Source organism: Motacilla alba, chromosome 28 (genome assembly GCF_015832195.1).
Source record: "Motacilla alba alba isolate MOTALB_02 chromosome 28, Motacilla_alba_V1.0_pri, whole genome shotgun sequence".
NCBI lineage: Eukaryota > Metazoa > Chordata > Aves > Passeriformes > Motacillidae > Motacilla > Motacilla alba.
The window spans coordinates 3,692,704-3,717,521 of record NC_052043.1 but is presented as its reverse complement, the minus strand read 5'-3'; the positions used below and the strand labels follow the sequence as shown (position 1 = coordinate 3,717,521).

At 48.9% G+C, this 24,818-nt stretch overlaps 1 protein-coding gene across 6 annotated transcripts in view; it reads left to right on the top strand.

The window, feature by feature from the left end:
- Nucleotides 1-24,818, top strand: part of DOT1L (DOT1 like histone lysine methyltransferase) — a 77,254-nt gene extending 52,436 nt beyond the window's left edge. For 2 of the 6 annotated variants that reach the window (XM_038163546.1, XM_038163543.1), the window contains exons 14-28: nt 1,129-1,363; nt 2,116-2,229; nt 3,414-3,505; nt 6,243-6,344; nt 6,902-7,039; nt 7,911-8,036; nt 8,916-9,397; nt 10,062-10,185; nt 11,142-11,288; nt 12,545-12,671; nt 14,031-14,635; nt 16,845-17,050; nt 18,340-18,404; nt 19,304-20,263; nt 21,402-23,568. In XM_038163546.1, coding sequence (XP_038019474.1) covers nt 1,129-1,363; nt 2,116-2,229; nt 3,414-3,505; nt 6,243-6,344; nt 6,902-7,039; nt 7,911-8,036; nt 8,916-9,397; nt 10,062-10,185; nt 11,142-11,288; nt 12,545-12,671; nt 14,031-14,635; nt 16,845-17,050; nt 18,340-18,404; nt 19,304-20,263; nt 21,402-21,964 — 4,086 coding nt within the window. In that variant the 3' untranslated portion in view covers nt 21,965-23,568. Of the gene's footprint in view, nt 1-1,128; nt 1,364-2,115; nt 2,230-3,413; nt 3,506-6,242; nt 6,345-6,901; nt 7,040-7,910; nt 8,037-8,915; nt 9,398-10,061; nt 10,186-11,141; nt 11,289-12,544; nt 12,672-14,030; nt 14,636-16,844; nt 17,051-18,339; nt 18,405-19,303; nt 20,264-21,401; nt 23,569-24,417 lie in introns of those variants that run through there. The other 4 variants (XM_038163542.1, XM_038163548.1, XM_038163544.1 and 1 more) reach the window with 4 other exon arrangements.

Here is a 24,818-nt window from a genome sequence, read left to right as displayed (position 1 = left end):
CACTACAATGCATCTTTTGTAGTTTAATTTCTCTAAAGTATTTAGTCTTTTTTGTAGTACTACCTTTTAAAACTTGTTTCTAGTTCCATTTCTCTCTCAACAATGTCTGTCCTCTTCCATGGCATTTCCAAGTCAGTATTTCTTATTTCAAAATTTACATACAGATGCACACTCTGTAAGCCTTCTGTCAAAATTTAAACATTTTCTACAAACCCATTTCCCACAATGAATAAGTCCAGAAGAGAATGAGCACAGCCCCTTGGGAACAGCTCTTATCCCACACAAGTCCACAACGTCTACAGTGCATCAGTTTCCTTTCAGAAACATTATTTCTGATATGATATATCATATGTATATAGATATAATATCAGAAATAGATTTCATTAATAATAATGAAACATTATTTCTGATATGATATATCATATATTTGTATATGTACTTAATATCAGAAATAGATTTCATTAATAATAATGAAACATCATTATTTTTGATATGATATATCATATATATGTATATGTATATGCTTATAATATCAAAAATAGATTTCATTAATAATAATGAAACATCATTATTTCTGATATGATATATCATATATTTGTATATGCACATGATATCAGAAATAGATTTCATTAATAATAACAGTAATAAAAACCACTATTATTTCTGTTATATATCTTATATGTATCATATCAGAAATATATTTCATTAATAATAACAAAACATCATTATTTCTGATATTATATATCACACATATATATATATGTATATGCTTATAATATCAGAAATAGATTTCATTAATAATAATAGTATAAAAACCACTATAATTTCTGTTATCATATATCTTATATGTATCATATCAGAAATATATTTCATTAATAATAATGAAACATCATTATTTCTGATATGATATATCACACATATATATATGTATATGCTTATAATATCAGAAATAGATTTAATTAATAATAATAGTATAAAAAGCATTATTATTTCTGTTATCATATATCTTATATGTATCATATAAGAAATATATTTAATTAATAAAAAACCCCACCATTATTAATGTGTGCTGAAAAGGAATGCTGCATATGGAGGTAGAAATGACCAAATTTTTTCAAAATCTCTCAGGATTCTGGTGCTGAAGATGAAAAAGCTGCAGCAAATTCTGTTAAAAAGCCATCTCCCTCCAAGGCGAGGAAGAAGAAGCTGAGTAAGAAGGGCAGGAAAATGGCAGGGAGGAAACGAGGGCGCCCCAAGAAAATGAACACGGCGAGCACTGAGCGCAAGACCAAGAAGAACCAAACTGCACTGGAACTTCTGCATGCTCAGACTGTCTCCCAGACATCTTCATCCTCTCCTCAGGGTGAGTGCAGGGCTGTGGAAGAGCCTGGATAAGTCTCTGAAGCTCTGGATGTGCTGGTTTTTCCTTTGTTGCCAGGTTGAGTTGGATTTTGTGGGATAACTTCCCTGCTGCCACCAGAGCAGGGCTGCCCTTGGGGTGGTGCTGATGGGATTGGTGGTGATGGATGTGTTCATGGGGATGTGGGTGGCATTGATGCGTTGATGGTGATTAATGTGTTAATGGTGGTGGCATTCATGTACTGATGGTTTGGGATTAATGGTGATTGATGGTGATTAAGGTATTGATGGGGCTGGGGGTGGGATCTGTCTCTGGGTACTCAGCTGGGAGCTGGGGCTGCTGCCTTCTCTGAGCTGCTGCTCTTAGGATGGATCACAGAGAGCCTTCCAAGCACTTTGGAGCAGTGTGTGGATGTTTGGAGCTCTGTGTTGATGGACTGAGCTGCTGGATCTCATTTCAAATCCCCCTCTGTGCCCCACCTGGCAATGCTGACTTAGAATCACAGAATCCCACGATGATTTGGCTTGGAAGAGACCTCACAGCCCACCCAGTGCCACCTGTGCCATGTCAGGGACACCTTCCACTGTCCCAGGCTGCTCCCAGCCCTGTCCAAGCCAGCCTTGGACACTTCCAGGGATGGGTCCCTCCCAGCCCAAACCAATGCCAGGATTCTGTGCCATGTTTTCAGTGGGTGAGCTCCTGTCCTTGTCCCAAACACTGAGTGCTGACCCGAGGTTGTGTTTGTGTCTCTCCAGATGCCTACAAGTCACCTCATAGCCCATATTACCAACTACCTCCTAAAGTGCAACGGCATTCGTCCAACCAGCTCCTGGTGACACCCACCCCCCCTGCACTACAGAAGCTGCTAGGTAAGGCCTGCCCACCCCCTTTGGGGCTTTGCATGGGGCAGGAGGGGGATTCTCTCCTCCCCACCTTCCCCTGCCTGCCCCACATCCTTTGGGATCACCACAAGTCCCCCTCTCCTGCTGAAGTTGGTGCTTCACTCTGCATTTATTCTCTGATGTTGTTTCAGCTCTCCTTGGGCACAGCAGGCAGCAAGCCTGGATTTAGTCAGAAATAGCTTTATTTGAAATGAAACCATTCTCTTAATCCTGGGGAACACCACTCCAATTCCCCTGCTGAGCTCAGAGCCCATCAATGAGGTCCTGCCTGAGAGGCTGAGGTCACAAAGGTGGGGTTGGAAAATGCAGGAGGTGATTTAAGGAAAAACCTGGAGACTTTTTTTTGTTTTATCTTCTGCTGCCTGCTGTTTTATCTTCCCCTCCCAGCTGTTTCTGGCTTTTGGCATTGGGCAGGAGCCGCTCCAGGATGCTCTGGGGATGTGGCAGAGGGATCCTGTTTGGGGACCAAGGGGATCAGAGGTGTCCTTACCTTGGGCTCTCCTGCTGTTGTGCCAGTCATGGCTGATTCCTGGTGGAAGAGAGAGAAAAAGAGTGATTTAAACGGATATTTTTTGGCAAAAATAGGGATTTTTGAGGCAAAAGAGTAATTTTGAGGGATATTTTGTGGCAAAACAGAGATTTTTTTTTTTGGGCTATTTTGTGGGATATTTTGTGGCAAAAAATTGATTTTGAGGGATATTTTGTGGCAAAAAGTTATTTTTTCAGGGCTATTTTGTGGCAAAAGGGATATTGAGGGATATTTTGTGGCAAAAGTGTGGGTTTTTTTTTTTTTTTGGTTTTTTTTTTTTTTGAGGGATATTTTGTGGCAGAAGTGATTTTGAGGAATATTTTGTGGCAAAAGAGTGATTTTTTTGAGGGATATTTTGTGGCAAAGGAGTGATTTTTGTGGAATGTTTTCAAGCAGGGTGGATGGGGTCATGGCTTGTGTTGGACCTGATGGATGCTGGAGTTCCTTTTGTGCCAGGAGAGGCATTTTCAGCATGTTCCTAGATCCATCCTCATGGGCTTAGTCAGAGTCCAAATCAAAAGCAAGGGACAGACAAGTGAGGAGAGGTGGCCAGGGAGGAAATGGGGTGAACAGGGACATGGCGTTTACCCTGCTGAAATTCCTCATCTGATTTGTTTTGCAGACTCATTTAAGATCCAGTACATGCAGTTCATGGCATACATGAAAACTCCTCAGTACAAAGCAAGCCTGCAGCAGTTACTGGAGCAGGAAAAGGTGGGTCTCACTTTTTCACATTTCTAAACAAAATTACCAGGCTCTGAAGTTCCTCGGATGTGGGGAAGAGTGCTGGAGATGGGAATTGTGTGCAATTACACCAGTCCTGCTTAGGCCGAACAACTGCCAGGGGATTTTGTTGCTAAACTCATTTTTTGTGTGTTTAAATCACACAAAAATTACAGAGCTGCACCTCCCCGTTCCCTGACAATGCTGACATAAAATCACAGAATCCTGGAATGGTTTGGCTTGGAAGAGACCTCACAGCCCATCCAGGGCCACCCCTGCCACGGCAGGGACACCTTCCACTGTCCCAGGCTGCTCCAAGCCCTGTCCAAACCTGCCTTGGACACTTCCAGGGATGGCTCCCTCCCAGCCCAAAGCAATTCCAGGATGCTCTGAACCACAGTTCATAGAATTATGGATTAAGAAACCCAAAGGGTCATCACTGGTTGTGGGGATTTAGCACAGCATCCTTGGTGTTGGTATCAGAATGGCTTGGATTGCGCTGATGGGCAAAGTGTGAATGTCCCAAATCGTGGACAGGGAAATGTGGAAAGGCAAGGAGGGTCCTGGAGCTGTGCACTGGGATGTTTGTCTGCCATGGAGCCACCAGTAGAGGGAGGAGATCTCCTGCCTGAGCACCTCCTTGTCTTGCTTTGTCGCAGTGATGAATGATTTCATTGCTGTATCAATTAGCCCTGATGAGCCTGTTCTGCTGCTTCTGTCGAGGAGCTTTCCCTGTAATGCTCAGAATTAAACTTGAACTTCCACATAAAACCTTTCGGGGCCTGAAGGGGCTCCAGGAGAGCTGCAGAGTGACAAGGGATGGAGGGGACAGGACACAGGGAATGGCTCCCAGTGCCAGAGGCAGGGCTGGATGGGATCTTGGGCAGGAATTGTTCCCTGGCAGGGTGGGCAGGCCCTGGCACAGGGTGCCCAGAGCAGCTGGGGCTGCCCCTGGATCCCTGGCAGTGCCAAGGCCAGGCTGGACAGGGCTTGGAGCAGCCTGGGACAGTGGGAGGTGTCCCTGCCATGGCAGGGGTGGCACTGGATGGGCTTTGAGGTCCCTTCCCACCCAAACCAGTCTGGAATTCTGTCCAGGTCCAGCTTTTGGCACTCCCTGTGGAAGCTTTCCTTTGCTCTGTAGTCTTTGTGAGAGTGTCAGAAGAAGGTCACAGGGCTTTTGTATCGTGTTTTCCACATTGGGAACTCTCCAGAGGAGAGAGATTAACTTTTGCCACCCCATTCCTTACTGCAAAGTGGTTGGTGCTGGTCTGGTGTTCATGGAAACCTCTTTTTCTGTGCTTATTTCCATTTGCTTTCACAGTCAATCAGCACTTAAAACTTTCATCTTTTCCCTTAAGCAGCAGATTTTTTTGCTTGTTCTGCACTTGTCAGGAAAGTCAGCATGAAGTGAACTTGTCTCCTGCACAAGTGAAATGATGGTGTGCAAGGGTTGTGCCCTGCACAGAGGATGAACTAGGAGTGTGGAAAAGTCATCACTTGGTGGTGGTGTCCAACAGCTGCTCCACACTTTTAAAAGTTAAAATGAGGAATTCAGTATGAAAATATTTTTTTATGGAGTGTTACATGGCAAATTAAACCTGACAGAGGCAGAGCTTGGCTGGGTATGGTCTGTTCAGTAACTCTCTCTTACAGAAAGGTTTTCAAGTACAATAAAAATCTCTCTGTAATAATGATTTTGAAATCAGCTGCTGCTTCCCAGAGTGCCCTTAGATGGAGCTGTCAGCCCCTGCAGTGCCTGGGAAGGCTGAATGAAAGGCCTGGTGTTGAAAACAAAACTGATTTTCCAGCATCCCCCAGAGCAGCCCCTTGAGCATTGCAGGGACTGTTTTCCCAAGCCAGGTCTGTGTGCTCCTGCACGTGGGCGATTTCCAGCACTGCTGCTTCCCTGCTTGGAAGATCAGTCATGGAATTATTAGGGTTGGAAAGGATCAAGGTGCCTCTTTCCCCTGTTCCCCACTTTTCCTGGAGCAATGGCTCAGTCTGTGCAACCCCTGCTTGGCCTCAGCAGCACAAAGTGGAGAACAGAATAATCCCAAAGCTCCCTGTGCTTGCTGCACTAATCCTGCATTTGGGGCTGGGTAAAAGAGGCTCTTCAGCCAGTCCTGTCCTGCCCTTTGCTGTGCACGGCCATGGACTGAGGGAGCAGGGACCTGGTTAAGGAATGTTCTGGGCAGGGAATTGCTGTGAGTGGCTCGTGTGACCTGAAATAATGGTGGCACAAGCAGGAAAACTGGTTTGGCTTATTTAGGACTTTGTTCCTGCCTCCTGTCCCCCAGTGTATTTTCATTTGCTGCATCTCTTCCATGAGTATTGCCCAGGGAAGCTCTGAGCTGGGGCTCTGGGGATTTAGAGCCAGTTCCCTGTTTGGGAGCAGATTTCATGCAGATAATCTTTTCCAGTTCTATTTCTGCTCTGTGGGATGTGATTATTGCTGCTGCTTCACGATGCACTAGGAGGATAAAAATGAGTTTCTAAGACTGTCCTGATTGTATTTTACCATACAGGAGGAAAAACCTACTTAAAAGCTCTTTTCAGCTGACTTAACTCCACCGGTACCACACCCCAATAAATCCAGGCTCTCCGGAGTCTGGGGCAGGGCTGGATGAGCTCTCCTACATCCAGGATCTCTCCTAAAGTGCTCCACAAATCTCCTTGAGATGGCCCTTGCTGCAGCTGGTGCTAAAAGTGTGGTTTTTCCCTCTTCCAGGAGAAGAATGCTCAGCTGCTGGGGACAGCCCAGCAGTTGTTCACCCACTGCCAGGCCCAGAAAGAGGAAATCAAACGCCTGTTCCAGCAGAAGCTCGATGAGGTACCTCCGTGCTGGGGGGATGTTTCTGAGCCAGCTGCATGCAAACTTTTCTGGTCCAGCTGAGACCAGAGCAGTCTCAGCTCTTCAGCCTCTGCTTTGCAGCAGATCAGGCTCAGAAAGGTGCAATGTGTGTCACCCTCTGGGGGATGTTTTGTGTTTGTTGCTGGAATTGTTGTGTGCCTGGTGCCCAAGAAAGGGGACACACCACAGCCAGGTGGTGTTTGGTGGAGGATTCTTCCTCTGCTGCTCAAACAAACTCTGTGCTGCCAACCTAGCTCAGGAGCACAGGAGGAAAATGTGGAGGCTCTCCACAGACAGTTCTGTTGGCTGGCAAAGCCTAAATGCCAGTTTTACAGTTGAAGGGGTGGAACAGCAGCTCCAAGGTCCTTGTGTCCCTCCTTATCCCCCAGCAGCCACAAAGTGCCTTGGAGAATGCTGGGGGAGGTCCTGAGAGCTGCAGAGTCCTGCAGATCTCTCCGTGTCACTTGGGAATGGGACCATCACCAGGAATGAGGGTGTCAGTACCCCAGTGACTGATCTCACCCTTCACCTTTTAGCTGGGAGTTAAAGCTCTGACGTACAACGACCTGATCCAGGCTCAGAAGGAAATCTCTGCTCACAACCAGCAGCTGAAAGAACAGACAAAACAGCTGGAGAAGGACAACAGTGAACTCAGGAACCAGAGCTTGCAGCTGGTGGGTCCAGCCCCTGGGAACAAGGGATGCTGCCCTTGGGCTCAGGACAGGGTACAAGCTGGGGGTGAAACATCACCCAGCTGCTCAGGGTCCTTTGGAACAGAGGGGTGATGGGGGGAAACCTGCAGGGAGTCCTTTTTTACTTTTGATTGACCCCATAGCAAATCCTGAGGTGGTAGTTGGCTCTGGCCTCAGCTATGTCCCCAAACAGCTCTGGATGTCCCTGGGTCTGGGTCTGGCTGGGCAGGAAGTTTGTGCAGGTGCTCATCTTGGTAACTCAAACTTAGAGAATCATGGAACTGCTAATATGGGAAAAGACCTGTAAGATCTTGGACCCCAACCATCAAGGAGCACCACCACCATGGTCACCAAAACACCAGGTCCTCAAGTATCACAGCCACTTCTTTAAACACTGCCAGGGGTGGGGACTCCACCACTGCTCTGCTGTGCCAATGCCTGACCACCCTTCAGTGAGGAAATTTTGCCCATCTAAACCTCCCCTGGCACAATTTGAGGCCGTTCCCTCTCCTCCTGTCCCTGTTCTGGGAGCAGAGCCCGACCCCCTGGCTGTCCCCTCCTGTCAGGAGCTGTGCAGAGCCACAAGGGCCCCCCTGAGCCTCCTTTTCTCCAGGCTGGGCCTCCTCAGGAGGTAGGTGAGGGGAATATCTGGACGTGGAAGCAGTGAGGGTGGGTGATAACACTATTTTAGAAGTGCCACACTCCCTAGCACGAAGCTGGGAGGACTCAGGGGGTTAAGGGGTTTCTGTACATTCAGTGCAAAGTTTCTGCTTTCAGCTGGGACTCCAGGTGGTGTGCAGGGGTGAGAGCTCTGTTCTGACCTCTTTGTCCCTGTCCCTGTGTGTCCCCGCAGCTGAAGGCTCGGTGTGAAGAGCTGAAACTGGATTGGTCAACGCTGTCACTGGAGAACTTGCTGAAAGAGAAGCAGGCCTTGAAGAATCAGATTTCTGAGAAGCAAAAGCACTGTTTGGAACTGCAGGTAGAGATCAAAAAACAAATGCAGAGTCACCAGTTTGGGGTAGCTCTTGGGCAACAGGCCAGTTGTGGGTGTTACACTAAATATGATGGGAAAGGATGAGCCAGGAGCTGCTTTTGTGTTTATTCTTTTTTTATGCCTCCAGAGATTGAGCTTTTTATCAGACGATTTTGCTAAATCGGGATTTGGGTAACTTGTAAAAGCAGTAGATACCATGACCTGACTCCTTGGTGATGCTGTGGAAGGAGGAATCATGGTTCATCATTACACAGAATTAAAAATCACAAGCTGGTGATTTTCATGTGTGCTCTGATGTCTCAATTCAGGAATCATGGAATCCCAGACTGGTTTGGCTTGGAAGAGACCTTAAAGCTCATCTCATTCCACCCCTGCCATGTGCAGGGACACCTTCCACCATTCCAGGTTCCTCCAAGCCCCATCCAGCCTGGCCTTGGACACGTCCAGGGATAGGGTGGGAATCATTTCCCCCCATGACATTTCTCATAGTGACAGGAAATTGAACTCCTTTGTGTGAAGAGCTTTTCTTTCCCTGGGAGGTTGGCTCCAGAGCTATTCCAGCCTTTTGCTGGATGCCTTGGCACAGAGTGACTGTGCAGCATTGAGGTACTCCACACTCTCTCTGTCAGTTGGAGATATTTTCCTTTTGGTTTTAAGATCTGAAGTGTTCTTTCTCAGGGTCTCTGAACCACTCCCCTCACCTGGGCCTTTTGGTCTTAAGCTCAGAGCAGAAATTTTCTCTCAAACTTTGGGGTCCCAGAAGCAGAGACACCTTTCCTTAGAAGAATTTGGAAGCAAAGCTCCATAATGTGACAGAGTTATTAGGTGTAGTCTTTAATTTTTGTTTTTTTTCTTCATTTAAAGATCAGCATCGTGGAACTCGAGAAGAGTCAGCGGCAGCAGGAGCTGCTGCAGCTCAAGTCCTACACGCCCTCAGAGGAGCCCCTGTCAGTGCCGCTGCACAACAAAAGCCACCTGAGCCGTGAGCCCGAGGCTGAGCAGGGCAGGTTCCAGCTGGAGCTGGAGTGCTCCAAGTTCCCCATGCCCCACATCAATGGCATGAGCCCCGAGCTGTCCATGAACGGCCACGCCACCCCCTACGAGCTGCAGCACGCCTTCAGCCGGCCCTCGTCCAAGCAGAACACCCCCCAGTACCCCAACTCCCACCTGGACCAAGACATCGTGCCCTGCACCCCCAACCACAGCAGCAGGCAGAAGGCAGACAAGGTGACAAGCCTGGCCCTCCCTGACTACACCAGGTTCTCCCCTGCTAAAATCGCCCTGCGCAGACACTTGAATCAGGACCACGGAGTCAATGGAAAAGCCACAGCTAATGAGATACAGAGGTGAGAGGGGTGGGGAGGGAGGGTGGATATCAGAATAAACCACATGGACTCCATTTTCTTCATGGTGGAAAAGCCCCTTCTTTATTCACATAACTCATTTTTATACAGTTTTATACATTTTTATTCAGACCTCATGTGTGACTCCGATTGGTTAGTAGTTTTCTTGCCAATTATTATTAGTCAGTAACAAGTTGTTACCCTGTATTAATTGATCATTCAAACCCCGGGTTGTGTACATGCAGGGAAAGTTGTTTGTGAGAGATAGTTTTCATTTTTCTGTCTAAAAACAGTTTCTAGAGATGCTGGTTGTTTTTCACCCAGGAATAGATTGTTGTGCTAACGAACTGCTCCCACCAGGATTGCTTTCACACGGGAACTTGCAGAGTGCTAGCTTGACAAGGCCAGCCACAGATTGCAGGAGAGCAGGCCTTTCTTTGTAATTTTTCTACCTTACTGCAACAAGTAGTGTTAGTAGCGCTGGTAATTTACATTGGGAAAAGGTGTTTTTCAAATTGGAGGTTTATCTGTTTAAAAACCTTCTGTTGCATGAAAACGAGCTGTGAGAGCTAATGGGGTAAATAAGGGGGGACAGTGCCTTGAGTGTGGTACAGGAATTCCTTGGCACTGGCTTTTGCATCCTGACAATTGTACATCTCTCTTCCAGAGCTGAGCATGTCAAAGAGAATGGCCTTACATATCCAAGCCCTGGAATTGCAAATGGCATAAAGCTGAGTCCTCAGGAAACTCGGCCCTCCTCCCCCGCGGCCTTACCCAGTGCAGGAGAGAAGGTAAAGGATGTGCTGCTGCTCAGTGCTGCTCCTGGGGCAACAAAGGGCACGTTGGCCAGGCTGGAAAATGCAGGGTTGACCAGGCTGGAAAATGCAGGAATGGCCTGGAAAATGCAGGAATGGCTTGGAAAATGCAGAGTTGACCAGGCTGGGAAATGCAGGAATGGTCTGGAAAATGCAGAGTTGACCAGGCTGGGAAATGCAGGAATGGTCTGGAAAATGCAGAGTTGACCAGGCTGGGAAATGCAGGAATGGCCTGGAAAATGCAGGGTTGACCAGGCTGGGAAATGCAGAAATGCTGCATTCTGTGGCCAGCTTGGCATGGGAAATGACTCAAAATACAGTGGGTGTGATGCAATAAATCAGAGCTGGTCAGAGGCAGAGAAAGATGTGCTTCTTTCTGAGCGCCAGTAATGCACAGAATGCTGTTTGATCTGGCACGTGTCTGCTTGAACTGGGAAAGGAGGCTCTTTCATAGTTATAAAAATAAAGAGCAAAAAATCTGGTCCACGTAATTGGTGCAGCCATGGAGCGTATTGGGGCTCACAGAGCAGCAGGTGCCCTGCACTAGCAGGTTGCCATGGAAATGCATCTGGCTGCTACAGAGGGCCTCAAGATACAAAATCTGACATCTGAGTGCTTTTCACAGAGCTCTAACCAAAACCCTGGGAAATGAGCTTGCCTAAGGCTTCCTTTTCCTCCTGCTGGGGGCCAGCAGTGGCCTTAATTTACCCATTTCTGTGCTGTGGGATGTTGCTGTCCCAGGAGCCTGGTGCAGGTAACCAAGCTGCTCCATGCCTGCCCTGCCTGATGTGCAGTCATTCCTTAAAAAATTCCTTAAAAAAAAAAAAGGAGTGGGGGAATGACACACACAAAGAAACAAGCAGGTTATCATAACCCTAAAAACCTTTTCAATACCCTGTGTAAGAACTTTGCCTTCTCTTTTGATTTTGCAGGTTTTGAGAGAGAGAACCTCTGTGAGTAATGGAGAAACTATCACCAGCCTCCCTATCAGTATTCCTCTGAGCACAGTGCAGCCCAATAAACTCCCTGTTAGTATCCCTCTGGCCAGCGTAGTCCTACCTAGCCGTGTTGAGAAGGTGGTGAGTAAGGGATTGTCAACACTTTCCATCCCTAACTAAAATCCCAGTGGGCAGGAGTGGGGTGCTGTGCCCCAGGAATCCTCCGTGGGCTGCTCATCCTGGAGGTGTGCTCCTCGGGGGAGGCTGCTGGGGGATGCATCCTCTTGGCTCTTGGGTCCTGTAGATTTTTCCTCTCCTTTCTCTGTGGGGTGGAGGGGGGTTCAGCCAGGAAGGAGAGTAAAATAAAAGCCTCAGGAGAACCTAGTCTGGCACGTGTGTCTGGGTGAAAAGCCTGAGGGTTTGTGGCAGTGGAAGCAGAGAATTGCACGTGTCAATTAGCTCTGCTTTCTGCAGGAACCTGGGGAGAATTCTTCTGTCTCAGTCACCTCAAAGCTGCCTGCTCTCCTCACATGTGTGCAGGGTGAGCTTGAACAGCCCCTTGGGGCTGTGATACCTCACATGTGAGTGACTGCTCTGTAGCAGAAAGCTTCTGGGGCCATCTCTTTTGGAGATGTGACAAGTCCCTGCCTCTCTGAGTGGAGGAGGAATTCAAAAAGGCCTGGTCCAGTTTCTCCCACCAGTTTGTCACAGAAGTGCTGCAGCAGAGAACTGAGAAGCATTTGCTGCTTTTCCCAAGAGCTCTGAGTTAGAACCCATCCATGGCTTGTCTTTCACTCCCATATTGGGAAAGCTGCAGTTGGTTCACAGTATTGAACCCATTGCATTTTCCAGCTGAAGACTTCTGGCTTTAGCAGAACCAGAGTCTGCTCAGCTCTGGGTGTCCTTAGGGCAGTGCCAGCCCTGCGTGGCACCTCCCTGTTTATTCAGGCTGCCATTTCACTGGTGTTTTCCAAGTTTAGGAGAACATCCTCAGAGAATGTCCCAGAGAATGTGGCCTGCTGCACTTCATGTTCCCTTTGGGGGTGTTTTGGGGAGCTTTGTGAGCACAGGCCTGGGGACATGATACAGCCATCAGTCTCCTCCCTGCTGCAGCAGTGGGCTGAGCCATTCCTGCTCCTGGCAGAGCTGTCCTGAGTCTGAATATCCTGTGATGAGGAGCCTCCCTCTCTGCACGGTGCCTGCTGTGTGTCAGATACTACTGCAGTATAATGAATCACTACATTTGGGCCCATAACGTGCTGATCCATGCTTTCCTCTAAACAAGCTGAATCTGGGGCATACAGGAAGCAGAGCCACTTCCCAGGCAGATGTACTAATGCATGATAAAGCTGGAGATTTCTGATGCTGTTTCCTGAAATGCCTTTTTCTCTCCCCAGAGAAGCACACCCAGCCCAGTTCACCAGAGCAGAGACTCATCGACACTTGAAAAGCAGATTGGTGCTAGTTCTCATAATGGCATAAGCAATGCTGCTGGAAACAAGCCTCTGGCTTTGGCTACCTCAGGTAACAGCCTCACCTGTGCACAGCTGCTCCTCTGTTGGGGCAGCACCCAAATGCACCCAGCTGAGTTTTCCAAGCACTTCTTGCCAGGTGCTGCGGGCCCTGGAGTGCTGGATAACTGTGGGTGAGACCAGAAACTCATGGATGATGCTCTGATGTGTCTCCAGCTTGGGTGCATCTGGCATAAAGGGTTGGATTGATGTGCCTTTACTTGTAAATAAACAACTGCTTCTGTGAATTCTGTGGGGATCCAGAGAATCCCACGGGTTTACAGTATGGCAAACCTGCAGAGTGTCTGCAGCTGGTGACACAGCTGTGTCCTGAGCTGGTGATCTGGCTCTAAAAGTTTTATTTTACAGGGTCTTTCAATAGCAGAATGAATTTTTTGGGGCAGGTTATGGAGATGCCTCGTGAGCAGCTGTAAAGGCACAACAACCTGGGTGGGAAAAGTTCAAATGGGAGAGGATGGGGATCCCTTTAGGTGCAGACATTGCTTCCAGCTCACTCATCCGTGGAAATCATGGTCTTTAGCTACTTTGGGAATGTTGTGGGCCAGGAAAAGTAGGTTCTCCAGCTGATCCCTCACCAAAGAGTGCTTTTGTTCTCAGTGTTTACCACCCCAAGAGGCTTGGGTTGTTTCAGTATCTGTTTTGCAAAGGGCTTGGCTGCATTTATCTATAAAGCAAATGAAGTATTTAAAAAAACCTTGTTGTAAACCATTACCATGTTTTTCCCTTCTGCCCTTCTCATTTAGAGAGCCCAGGCCATCCTAGAGCCCTAAACCCATTTGTGATACCCCGTGCCAAACGCTGAATTCCCTTCCCAAGATTCCTCCCTTGTGGAATTTTTCTGCCACCATGTCTTTGAAGGTCCCCTGCCACTCCCTAAGTCCCGGCCTTTTGCTGAATTTGGAGGAGGTGGGCTGTGTGGATGCCAAAGTCCTTCTCTTTTTGGGGAAGGGAAGGACTGAGTCTGGCCATCCATCTCCTTGATGAAAGGAAGGAGTTGAGAGTAGAGGAGCCCTGATTTCAAAAGGGGTAATACTTCAAACAAAGCTGTAACTTGAATTCCATGTAAAACTGGGAGGAGCACACATTCTGTGGGTGCCTCCATATACCAGGTGAATTTTCCTGAACTGCAAGAGAGCAGTGGAAGTCCCTGAACCCCAGCTGGTACCTCAGCACCCAGAGAGCCACGTTCTCACTGCCCCGTGGAAAAGCAGCCCTGTGTTTCCCGTGTAATCCAGGGCCACTGGCTGTTCTCCAGGCAGAGCTGGAATCCCTCCTGGCCCTCCCAGCCCTGTACTCAGTGACCTCTCCCTCGCTCAGCCCCAGCAATGATCTATACTTTCCCTCTCAACAGGTTTTTCTTACTCTTCTGGCTCCGTGGCAGTCAATGGAAATCTTACAAACAGCCCAGCCCATCTTAACCATAGTGTTGATCAGGCAGCTCTGGACGACTCTGGGAGTCTCTTTAACTCTGTAGGGTCTCGGAGTTCCACTCCACAACATCCTTTGCTAATGATGAGGAACTCTGGGCAGAACTCCCCTGCTCAGCAGCACTCGAGCCCCCGCTTAAGTGGCCCGGCCCAGAGCCTGGCAGGGGGACTGCAGAGTGCAGAGGCTCAGAAGATCTTTGCCGAAGGAACAAAGGGGGACCCGCAGTGTGATGCAGCGTTTTCAGATCCTGAGAACGAGGCCAAGAGGAGAATCATCTTTACAATCTCTCCTAATACAGGACATGTAAAACAATCCCCTTCCAGCAAGCACAGCCCCGTGCCCGGCAGCGGCCGGCCGGAGGGCGGCCAGGCCCACGGGCAGGACGGGAAGAAGCGGGGCCGGCGGAAGAGATCCAACACTGGGAGTGCCAGCGGGAACGCCGCCGTCTCCCCGAAACGCAAATCCCTGCCCTCGGTGGCCGGGCTCTTCACGCAGCCCTCGGGGTCGCCCCTCAATATCAACTCCATGGTAAGGGCACGGGCTGGGCTTTGGGAGAGCTCTTGGAGTCAGGATTGCAGCGTGGCTTTAGAGGGGGGTGGCTGTTACCTGTTCCCTGAAATAGGGGTCTCCTCGAGCCAGGTCTCATGAGCTCTTGGAGATCTATTTCACACCCAAGATAGCTCAGCTACCTTAGAAGGCATCAAATCAGTAGGATGGCTTCTGTGGTAGTGTTGGAAATAAAAAGGTTTTAATAAAAGGCAAAATAACAAAACTCTTTACAGAGAGAAAACCCAGCCAGGTGCAAGAGGTCCTTTCCCCTGGTACAACACCTCACAAAAGCGATTAGTTTCTTTGTTCTCTTCTTTTTCTAGTAAGTTGCTCAGGCGGGACTTTTTGGCTCCTGTTCAGTTAGCCGTCCTTAAGTTTGAGGTGAAGCCCCCCAGGTCCTATGAGATGTCTTTTCACCTAATTAAAGAGAGAAACTTCTGGGCTTATTTCTCCTTTTTAAGGGGACTAAGGATAGTTTTGTCACTCTGTCAACAGGGGGCACATTCCTCTAGTGCCCCAGTAAGCATCTCCTGTGGAAAAGCTGTCTGGGTGAGCATTCAGGCAAGGCAGCCAGGTCCACACACACCACACTCACCATGGCAAGCTCAGCAAAGAGAGGCAGAAGGGCCTTTTGTGTGGTGTGGAAAACACCTTCACTCTCCTGGGAAAGTTAAAGTTTAATAAAGGGCAGTAGGAGAGACAAGGACCATAGAGCAAAGGTTATTTCAGCCAGGTGCATACTGGCACTCAGATACCCCTTAAATACTTTTTTCTTTACATCAGCCCTTTGCATATTCCTAGACTTGTATGCATATCCACAACCAGTTTACATATCCCAGGAACTATTTTACATGGCCACTCCTTGGGTCCTCCTTTTTTAGAGCATGCATGTTTCTTGGCTGTGGTTTTGGTTCCTTTTCTTTATCACCTCCAGTTTTTGGGCCTTGGTCCACACTTTCTTCAGACAGCAGATGCTGATGGCTGGCAGATCTGTAGCAGGTGGCCTCATCCTGTGTTCATTGGATGTTATCCCATCCAAGCAGGCATTTTAACACATACAGCTATTTCACTACTCTGTCTAAGCTTAATTAATAACAGAAATAAAAACTATATCTTTATAACAAAGTTACTTTAACATCACACGTGTAAAATCCATTTTAATATTTGTGAAAAGCCAATGTTGTAATATGTATCTATAACATAGGGTCAGTTCCAGCAAGGTTTATTTTAGCACGCCAAAGGGAAACCAGAGACAAAAGACAAACCATGTGCTCTGCACAGGGTTAAGTAGGGGAGGGCATGGGGGTGGCACAAAGGGCAAGGCAAAGGGCTTTGGCCTTTCAGGGAAGGTGGGGTTGGCCAGCAGGGGTACCACAACCAAGGAGGAAACAGGGAAAGGAGAAACCAGGGGAAATTGGGACTAATGGGGAAAGGAACTGGGATGGATCAATGTTGGGCAAGAGTCCATGGGGAAATCTTTTCTGTCCACCCAGGTGGGGTAAGCTCTGTGGTAAGAGTATAGAAAGACTACGGTAAGCCTCTTCAAGGCAAGGCTCTGGGGATTTCCCTGAGGGGGAAGGAATCAGAGGATTCCACAAGGGATGAGCTCCAGGCTCCCAGGCTGGAGCTGGAATTGCCATGAAGGCTCTTTGCAGCAATTCTCCTGCCTCTCGTTTTCACTAAGTTGGTGAACAGCTTGTGTGTAAGCAGAACATCTTCAAAGAGCTCTTTGCTGTCAGAGCATTAAAAATAATCTCTTCCCTCATGACAAAGAGCTTGTTTCTGCAGTGAAGTTGATTTTTGAGGCTGTAGATTCAATATTTTGAAAATAGTTTAAGCTAAGATTGACTAAACAGCAGAGGAGTGCCAGAAGCATATGGCATTCTTGCTAATGAAGCCAGCTAGAGAGTTGTGCATGTGATCCTGCAGTGAAGTTTGAGAAGAAAAGGTTTATCCCAGGTCGTCATTTCTGATGTCAAACATAAATCAAAGAATGAAAATTAGCTATCTTTCCAAGTTACATTTAAGCTTTCACCCCAGGTTCTGATGCAGGAGGCTGAAGACAGCAGAGCAATGCTAAACAAGCATTGGATGTCTCAGAGCAAGTTAAACCTGCATTGAAATCCTTAACAAGATGCCTTTCCAGGGATACTCTCATGTGTAACTGCTTTCTTTTCTTCTCACCCAGGTCAATAACATTAACCAGCCCTTAGAAATAACAGCCATTTCCTCTCCTGAAAACTCCCTGAAGAACTCTCCTGTTCCTTACCAGGACAATGACCAGCCCCCAGTGCTGAAAAAAGAGAAGCCCCTCGTTCAGAGCAACGGTGTCCATTACTCTCCCCTGACATCGGATGACGAGCAGGGCTCTGAGGATGAGCACAATAGCAGCAGGTGAATGCACAAACACAGTTTCAGGATAGGGTTTCTCTCAGGGCTGATAACACTGCTCTCAGCAGGAGGGGTGTGTTTAAAGCCTCTTTGTTCTCCTTGCTTAAAGGCCCATCCCATTATCCCAAACCTCTTATGTGGCTGAAGCTGTGAACAGGGAAGGTATTCAGGCAGTAGAATGTGGGAACCTGCTGTTGCTGCTGCCGTGTTTACAAGGCTGGCAGGGTCTGGCCTTGGAGATAACAGCTGGAGAAATGACTGAGAAATGGAGGAGGCTGAGGGGAGGCTCCTCGGGGCTGCAGCTCCTCCCCAGGGCAGGCACAGGGCCAGGGGCTGAGCTCTGCTCTGGGACAGGGACAGGAGGCCAGCGAGGGCTGCAGCTGTGCCAGGGCTTGCCATGGAGCTCAGGGAAAGGTTCTTCCCCCCGAGCTGCTGGGCACTGCCCAGGCTCCCCAGGGAATGCTCCCGGCCCCAAGGCTGCCAGAGCTCCAGGAGCGTTTGGACAGCGCTGCCAGGGGGGCTCAGGGTGGGCTTGTTGGGGTGCCTGTGCAGGGACAGGGGCTGGGCTGATCATCCCTGAGGGTCCCTTCCCATTCAGAATATTCCAGGATTCTTGGATTTATTCCCTTGACCAGTGGGGCCAGCATTTCCCAGCTCATTTTCCTATCCTGGCAGCTGTGTGGTTTCTGTTTGCCCTGCTAGTCCAGGAAGGTGCTGCTGGCAGCCCCCAAACCAGCCTGGTTTGCCCCTCTCCTCCTCTCAATTCATTAGGAATCAGGAGGGGGCTGAGCCCAGGGAAGGCAGGAGCCCAGGAGGGCCCTGGCACAGGGTGCCCAGAGCAGCTGGGGCTGCCCCTGGATCCCTGGCAGTGCCCAAGGCCAGGCTGGACAGGGCTTGGAGCATCCTGGGACAGTGGAAGGTGTCCCTGCCATGGCAGGGGTGGAATGAGATGAGCTTTAAGGTCCCTCCCAACCCAAACCATCCTCGGGTTCAGAGAAAAATAACCACTACATTAATGTGGTTCTGCTTCTTGTTTTGAAAGAAAACAAAGTTCTCTGAACGTGCAGTAATCCTGTCAAAGAGCAGGAATTCTGTAATAGCTCCTCCCTAAACTTTGTGGTGGGTTTTTAGATGCTTATAAATTCCTTTAATGACACAAAACTGTGGGACTGAGTTGTTTTTTAACACTCTCTCGTCTGATAAGACCTGATTATGAGGTGTATAGATTTTGAGGGGAAATGTGCCACAGAAGGTTTGCTATAGGTGCTATAACCTTTCTATTTTCCCACTAGAATTGAGAGGAAAATTGCAACAATATCATTGGAAAGCAAATCTCCACAGAAGACTGTTGAAAATGGTACGTGTGAGGAATGGGAATTGTTTGTGGGAATGGCTGGGCCTGGGGATGGGTGAAGCTGACAGTCAGTGGGATGTTTCTCTCTGTTGCTGGACCAAGTGTCATTCTTAATCATCATTAAGCCAGGTGGCTGCTAATTACAGATTTTGGGTCACTTCTTTCTGTAGCCACAGGTCAGCAAAGATCTGACCAGTTTTTTCACTGACTCAGGGTTTGAGGAGGGATCTGTAGTACAAATATAGGGGGAAAAAGCAGATCAGTGTTCTCAGATTTTTCCAGAGTGTTAAACTGAATTTTACTTAAAGGACTTTCAGGTGACTTCACAAATATTTCTGCCTTTGATTCAGAAATAGAGTTACAGACTGATAAAAGGTGGGTTTTGAAGGATAAAAAATGTGGGTGCTGCTCAGAGAAGGCTGGAATCACCAGGAGCATCTGAGGGAGCAGGAGGAGCTCTGCCTGGAAAAAAGGAGACTCGGGGAGTCCTCACTCTCTACAACTCCCTGACAGGAGGGGACAGCCAGGGGGAATCAGGCTCTGCTCCCAGGAAACAAGGGACAGGACAGGGAAAAATGGCCTCAAGCTGTTCCAGGGGAGGTTTAGATTGGATATTGTGAGAATTTCTTCACTAAAAGGGTGGTCAGGCATTGGAAGCGGCCGCCCAGGGCAGTGGTGGAGTCCTCATCCCTTGAAGTGTTCAAAAAACCAATGGATGGGGCACTTGGGGGACATGGTTTAGAGATAGCCATGGTGGTGGTGCTGGTTGATGATTGGACTCGATGGTCTCAAAGGTCTTTTCCAGCCTTAGGGAAAGGCTGATTCTATAAAACCCCGTCCTCAAGGGGCAGTTGAGTGAATGCTGTTCATTGACATTTGTAAACCTTCCCCCCCCCAACCAGGTGGCAGCATATCGGGGAGGAAACAAGCACAAAGCAACGAGAACATGAACAGCAGCAAATGGAAATCGACTTTTTCACCGATATCTGACATCAACCTGACCAAAACCACAGACAGCCCCTTGCAGGCCGTGTCAGCTCTGAGCCAGAACTCCCTGTTTGCCTTCAGGCCGCCCTCCGAGGACGGGCTGCCCATGGACACCAAGGTCCCAGGACACCCCAGGAAGAGCCTGGCAGTGCCCTCGGATGGACTGAGCCCCGGCACAAACCCTCCCAACGGCTTCAGCTACAACGGGGGCCTGTCCTCCGAGCTGGGCCTGCACGGCTTCATGGACAGCGCTGCTCTTCCACACAAAGCCGGGGATGGCTCGGCTCCCAACTGCTCCCTGGGCTTCCCCTCGCAGCGAGGCAAGGACCTGGGCGTGTCAGACACCAACCTGTTCCTGAACAAGAGGCAGCTGGAAGGTCTGGGCACCAAGGGAGAAGAGCTGAGCCGGCCGGGGGCGAAGGGCAAAGAGCTCGGCGAGCTGAGCGCCCGAGCCGGGGGGGCTGTGGAGAAAAACTCTGTGCAGCACAACGGAAAGGTCGGCAAGGGAAGGGACCGAGACGTGGAGTTTAAAAATGGCCACAACCTTTTCATTTCTGCTGCTGTTTCGTCTGGTGGCCTTCTGAATGGTAAAAGCCTTTCTACTGCTGTTTCCTCAGCAGGGAACCCAGCGCCGTCTGTCCCGACGCACCATCCTTTCCTCAACACTCTGACCACTGGATCACAGTTCCCCCTCGGCCCCATGGCCTTGCAAGCAAACCTCAACTCGGTGACAAATTCCTCAGTATTGCAGTCCTTATTTAATTCAATGCCAGCTGCTGCCAGTCTGGTCCACGTGTCATCAGCTGCAACCAGACTGACTAATTCTCACACTATGGGGAACTTCTCTCCTGGGGTTACAGGTGGAACAGTTGGAGGTAGGCAGAACTCTTTCTCTGGTATAAGACAGGGCCTAAAGGAAAGTCTGACACTGCCTCTCCAGGGGTGAAACCCTTTCATTTCTACAGGATGCGAAGCAGATCTGTCCCACATTACCAGTCTCCTCTCTCTCTCTTTCTCTCTCTCTCGGAATTGCTAGGATGATTTCAGTTCCCTACAATGAAATCTCATGAGCTTTGTCTGCTAGATGAGCTTGTTGTACCACCTTAATGAAACAATACACCCAGACTTTGTGATTGATAATGTTTGCTTGTTCAGATGTTGCTGTGTTGGAACCAACTTAGGTCTGCCTGCAGGTAACAGATTTGACTTGTCCTGGTACCATGTTAAGGATTTCTAACTTGTCAACTTGAGTAAAGGTTGAGTTTAGGCCTTGAATGGATTTAGCATGATCCAGGAGGAGCAGAACATCAGAGGAGCTGGTGTTGGGAGTTCTGTAGCATTCTGGCCCATGAATGGACATGAAGAGCATTTCTTGGCCAGGAAGGGCAATGCCATATGCACCTTGCACTTCTGGGATTCTGCACAGGCTTGGCTTCTGTGGCCCACACCGGGGACAAGCTGGCAGGACCAGAAGATAGGCTGAACCTGCCATTTCTAAGTGTCTAGGGCAGTTTTTCTTATCTGTCCATAATCATTCAGGCACCATGTCGGGAAATCCTAACTCTCACATCTCTCAGCACGTAGATTTGCTGGAATTACACCTCCCCTCTGCTGCCCTGTAAGTGGGGGAGCAGGAGGGCAGGGAGGGAAGAGCAGCACTTGAGTCTTCAGATAAGCAACTCTAAAGATCACTTCTAATCTCATCAAAACTCTGCCTGTGTGGTATAGAAGTGACAGTTCTTGGGTCTGACCATTTTTCCTCGTGGCATTTAGAGGTTGGCAGTAGGAAAGGTAAGTGGAACCTTTTGTACCTCCTGGCCTGCACCATTATCTCTTCATTGCTTGCTGCCTTCTCACGCTGCATATTTTTGTATGGGGCTGTAACTTATTATAATTTTGCTTTTGTTTGTTTGTTTATTTTCTTTTTTTTCCTATTTTTGTTTTGTTTCTCTTGTCACTTGAGACTGTACAAAGCCCGTCTGTTGAAGCTGAGTTTTTCTCTCCTGTTTGCAGGTATTTTTAACCATGCGGTGCCTTCTGCCTCCTCTCCTCATCAATTTGGAGCCAGTTTCAGCAGCAGTGCTGTCTCTAGCAGCACCGTGCTAAGCTTAAACCCTCTGCAGGCTGTTGCCAGCACCTCATCCTCATCCTTCCCACCCTCTTCCTCTAATTTAGTAACATCTAGTGAGACTAGACCTGCTCAGCACCTCAACAGAGCTCCAGTGCAATCTGTCTTCCATCCCCCTCCACCCCCTCCTAACGTGTCCTTGCCTCCCCCTCCTCCTTTACTCGCTTCTAACTCCGAGCCTGCTCTCCTGCAGAACCTGCCCTCCATCCCTCCTGGCGAGACGTTCCTGCCCTCCTCCTCCTCTGCTCCTGTCCAGTCTAACTCTTCTTTGTCTCTTAAACTGGCTTCTCTCCAGCACAAACCCTCCCGCCCCTCCTTTACCGTCCACCACCCGCCCCTGCCCCGCGTGCTCCCGCAGCCCAACGCCGCTGGCACGGCCGCTATGTGGGTGACCCTTGGCATGCAGCCTCCTTATGCTTCGCACCTTTCGGGGGTTAAGCCACGATAAAGAGCTTGCTTAGCTAACAGTTCTTGTTTTGTAAGGTAAGGCCAGACACAAAACCAGAGGAGTTTGCGTGCGAGATGCTCACTGACGCTTCTTCCTTTGCAGAGAGAGGTCGGGGCCGGGCTCCGTGAAACAGGAACCTCTGAAACGGGGAAAATGAGCCCTAAAATGGGGGAGAGAAACCTCTAAAATGGGGAGAGGAATCTCTAAAATGTGGGGAGCAAATCAGCTGGTGGCAGAGGATGGGAAGTGTCGGTGCTCTCTGTTCTGGGAGTCAGGATTTCTCGACAAGGAGTGCTCACAGGGGTAACCTGCTCTGCCTCAGGGTTATGTTCAGGCTGAGGTCTCTTCATAGAAAGAGAAAGTGTTCTTTCTGGAGGTAGTAACAGGAGGAAATGTCTATTTTCCTTGTGGTTTTATACAGTTTTGGAAGTGGGTGTTGCCCATCTGATCCCCTCTCCTCTTGCACAGCCTGTTCATCCCAAACCAGTCCTTGTCTCTAGCATTGAGATGCCCAAAGGTGCCTCTTCGTGACTCTGTGTGACAATGTGGTGGGCAGTAAAAACTGCCAGTCAACAACAGCTGCTCTAAATAGTCATGAAGTTAACAATCTCTAGGTTAAAAGCTTCAGCTTTGCTTGGAGAGCAAATTCCTTGGGCCTGCAGTGCAGTGTCCCCTGCATCACTGGAAACACAACCACAGGTAGCAGAGAAGGGCTGTGACTCCCTGTCACTTCCCTGTGCTGGACTTGCTGCCAGGGCCAGCAGGAACAGCCCCAGCAGATGTTTAATTTTTGCTCACAAGCCCTGGGGGCACAGGGAATGTGCAGGGGGAAGTGGGCTCCACTCTCCACAAAGGCTGTAGGAGAGGAGGGTTCTGGAGGCTGTGTGCAATTCTCCTGCAGCAGGTATTTATTGAACTGTCTCTAGAATAAACTGTACCACCACAGAGCTGGGTCCTGTGGTTCATGCAAACACTCTGTGGCAATCCTGCTGTACCAACTCGTGCTTGCCAAGTGCATCCAGCGTGCCCAGCCCCAGAGCTGGCTCCGTGCTTTCCTTGTAGGTCTGTGATGTTGTTGCTGTCCACTGGTACCAAAGCTACGAACGTGGTTGAACACACTTTGCTGCTTATAAAACTCGATTACAACATACCTGAGAGAGCCTCTGTGCATTGTGTGTAGTGTTTTCCTCATCAAATTCCTCCTCAGACACCACAAACCCCTGGTTAGGCTTTTGGGAGGCACGTAAGTATTGCCAGGTCCTTCCCTGCAGCAAAGGGAGGCTGAGGAAGGGCTTTGTGTGCTAGCAGAGAGGTGGGCTTGGAAAACCCCAAACAGAGAGAGGATGGGGATGAAGGAAGATGGGGATGATGAGGAGGGTCAGTGTGTGAGGGCAGTGTGAGAGTCTCTGTTGGAGTTACCTGGAGCTGAGACCACGCTGGACTAGGATCAATCAGGTGTGACAGTCCCTGTCACTGGAAAATACTGAAAATAGAGACAAAGCACAAAAGGGACTTGTAGAAGAGTAGCTGGGTGTCAAAGCTGGGTTGTGGAGCACAGGAGCAGAACTGGTGGTTGTGATCCCAAGCCCTGTGACTTAAAGCCAAGTTTGAGCAGTGCCTTTGATTTCAGTGAGAGCAGAAATGGGTTCAGATGTGTTCAGTCCTTGGGGAAGCAGGGCTGGAACCAGGAATTGGGGACTGAAATCATCTGCTTTGCTTCTCTGCTGGCAGAGCTGGGGCTGCTCACCTGCAGAGGAGAAGGCTCCAGGGAGAGCTCAGAGCCCCTGGCAGGGCCTGAAGGGGCTCCAGGAGAGCTGCAGAGGGACTGGGGACAAGGCCTGCAGGGACAGCACCCAGGGAATGGCTCCCAGTGCCAGAGGGCAGGGCTGGATGGGATCTTGGGCAGGAATTGTTCCCTGGCAGGGTGGGCAGGCCCTGGCACAGGGTGCCCAGAGCAGCTGGGGCTGCCCCTGGATCCCTGGCAGTGCCTGAGGCCAGGCTGGACAGGGCTTGGAGCAGCCTGGGACAGTGGGAGGTGTCCCTGCCATGGCAGGGGTGGCACTGGATGAGATTTAAGGTCCCTCCCAACCCAAACCAGTCTATGATTAATAATGTCCCTCCCCCACAATAATACCAAAACTCAAAGCAGATTAACTTTTACTAGAAAAAGGTGAAGTACTGAGGGGGGAAATACCTTTTTTACTCTTTTCCCCTCACTTGATTTCAGTCCCATAGGCCAGAGTTCAACACAGCCACAGCCTGAAAAACTGCAGCATTTGGAGGGGCCACACGTCCCTCGGAACATCCGTCCTTTCCTCTAATTGGGATTGGGCCAAGGTTTGCTTCATCTGAGGAGGTCTTGGAGCAATGTAGGAATGATTGACACATCTAACAACACAGCAGATTTTTGCCTTTTATTTAGATGAGTCTCTTCCTCTCCTCCTGTTGTGCAGGTAACTAGGATTTCTACCTCAACCCAATGTGACCTATGCAAGGACAACGTGGACCAACTTCACTCGGCTTCCACTGAAAGGTGCTCACCTGGCCTGTGCAGGGGTTTCTACTCTTACTACTGGACAAAATAAAAACCATAAAAAAGACCTAAACAACAGAGCAAACATTTACTGTGAATCTGACTAAAAAAAAAAAGGAAAAAAAAGGAAAAAAAAAAAAGGCAAAAGAAATGCTTAAAGCTCCAGTTTGTATTGTTGATAGTTTAGATAAAGTATTTATCTTTTTTTTTAAAGTGAAAACAATTTTGACTTATTTTATTCCACCTAGATTCATAAATACAAGTTATTATTATTAAATTCTCTGATTACTAAAGGACTGGCACACCAGCAGAGATGTAAAA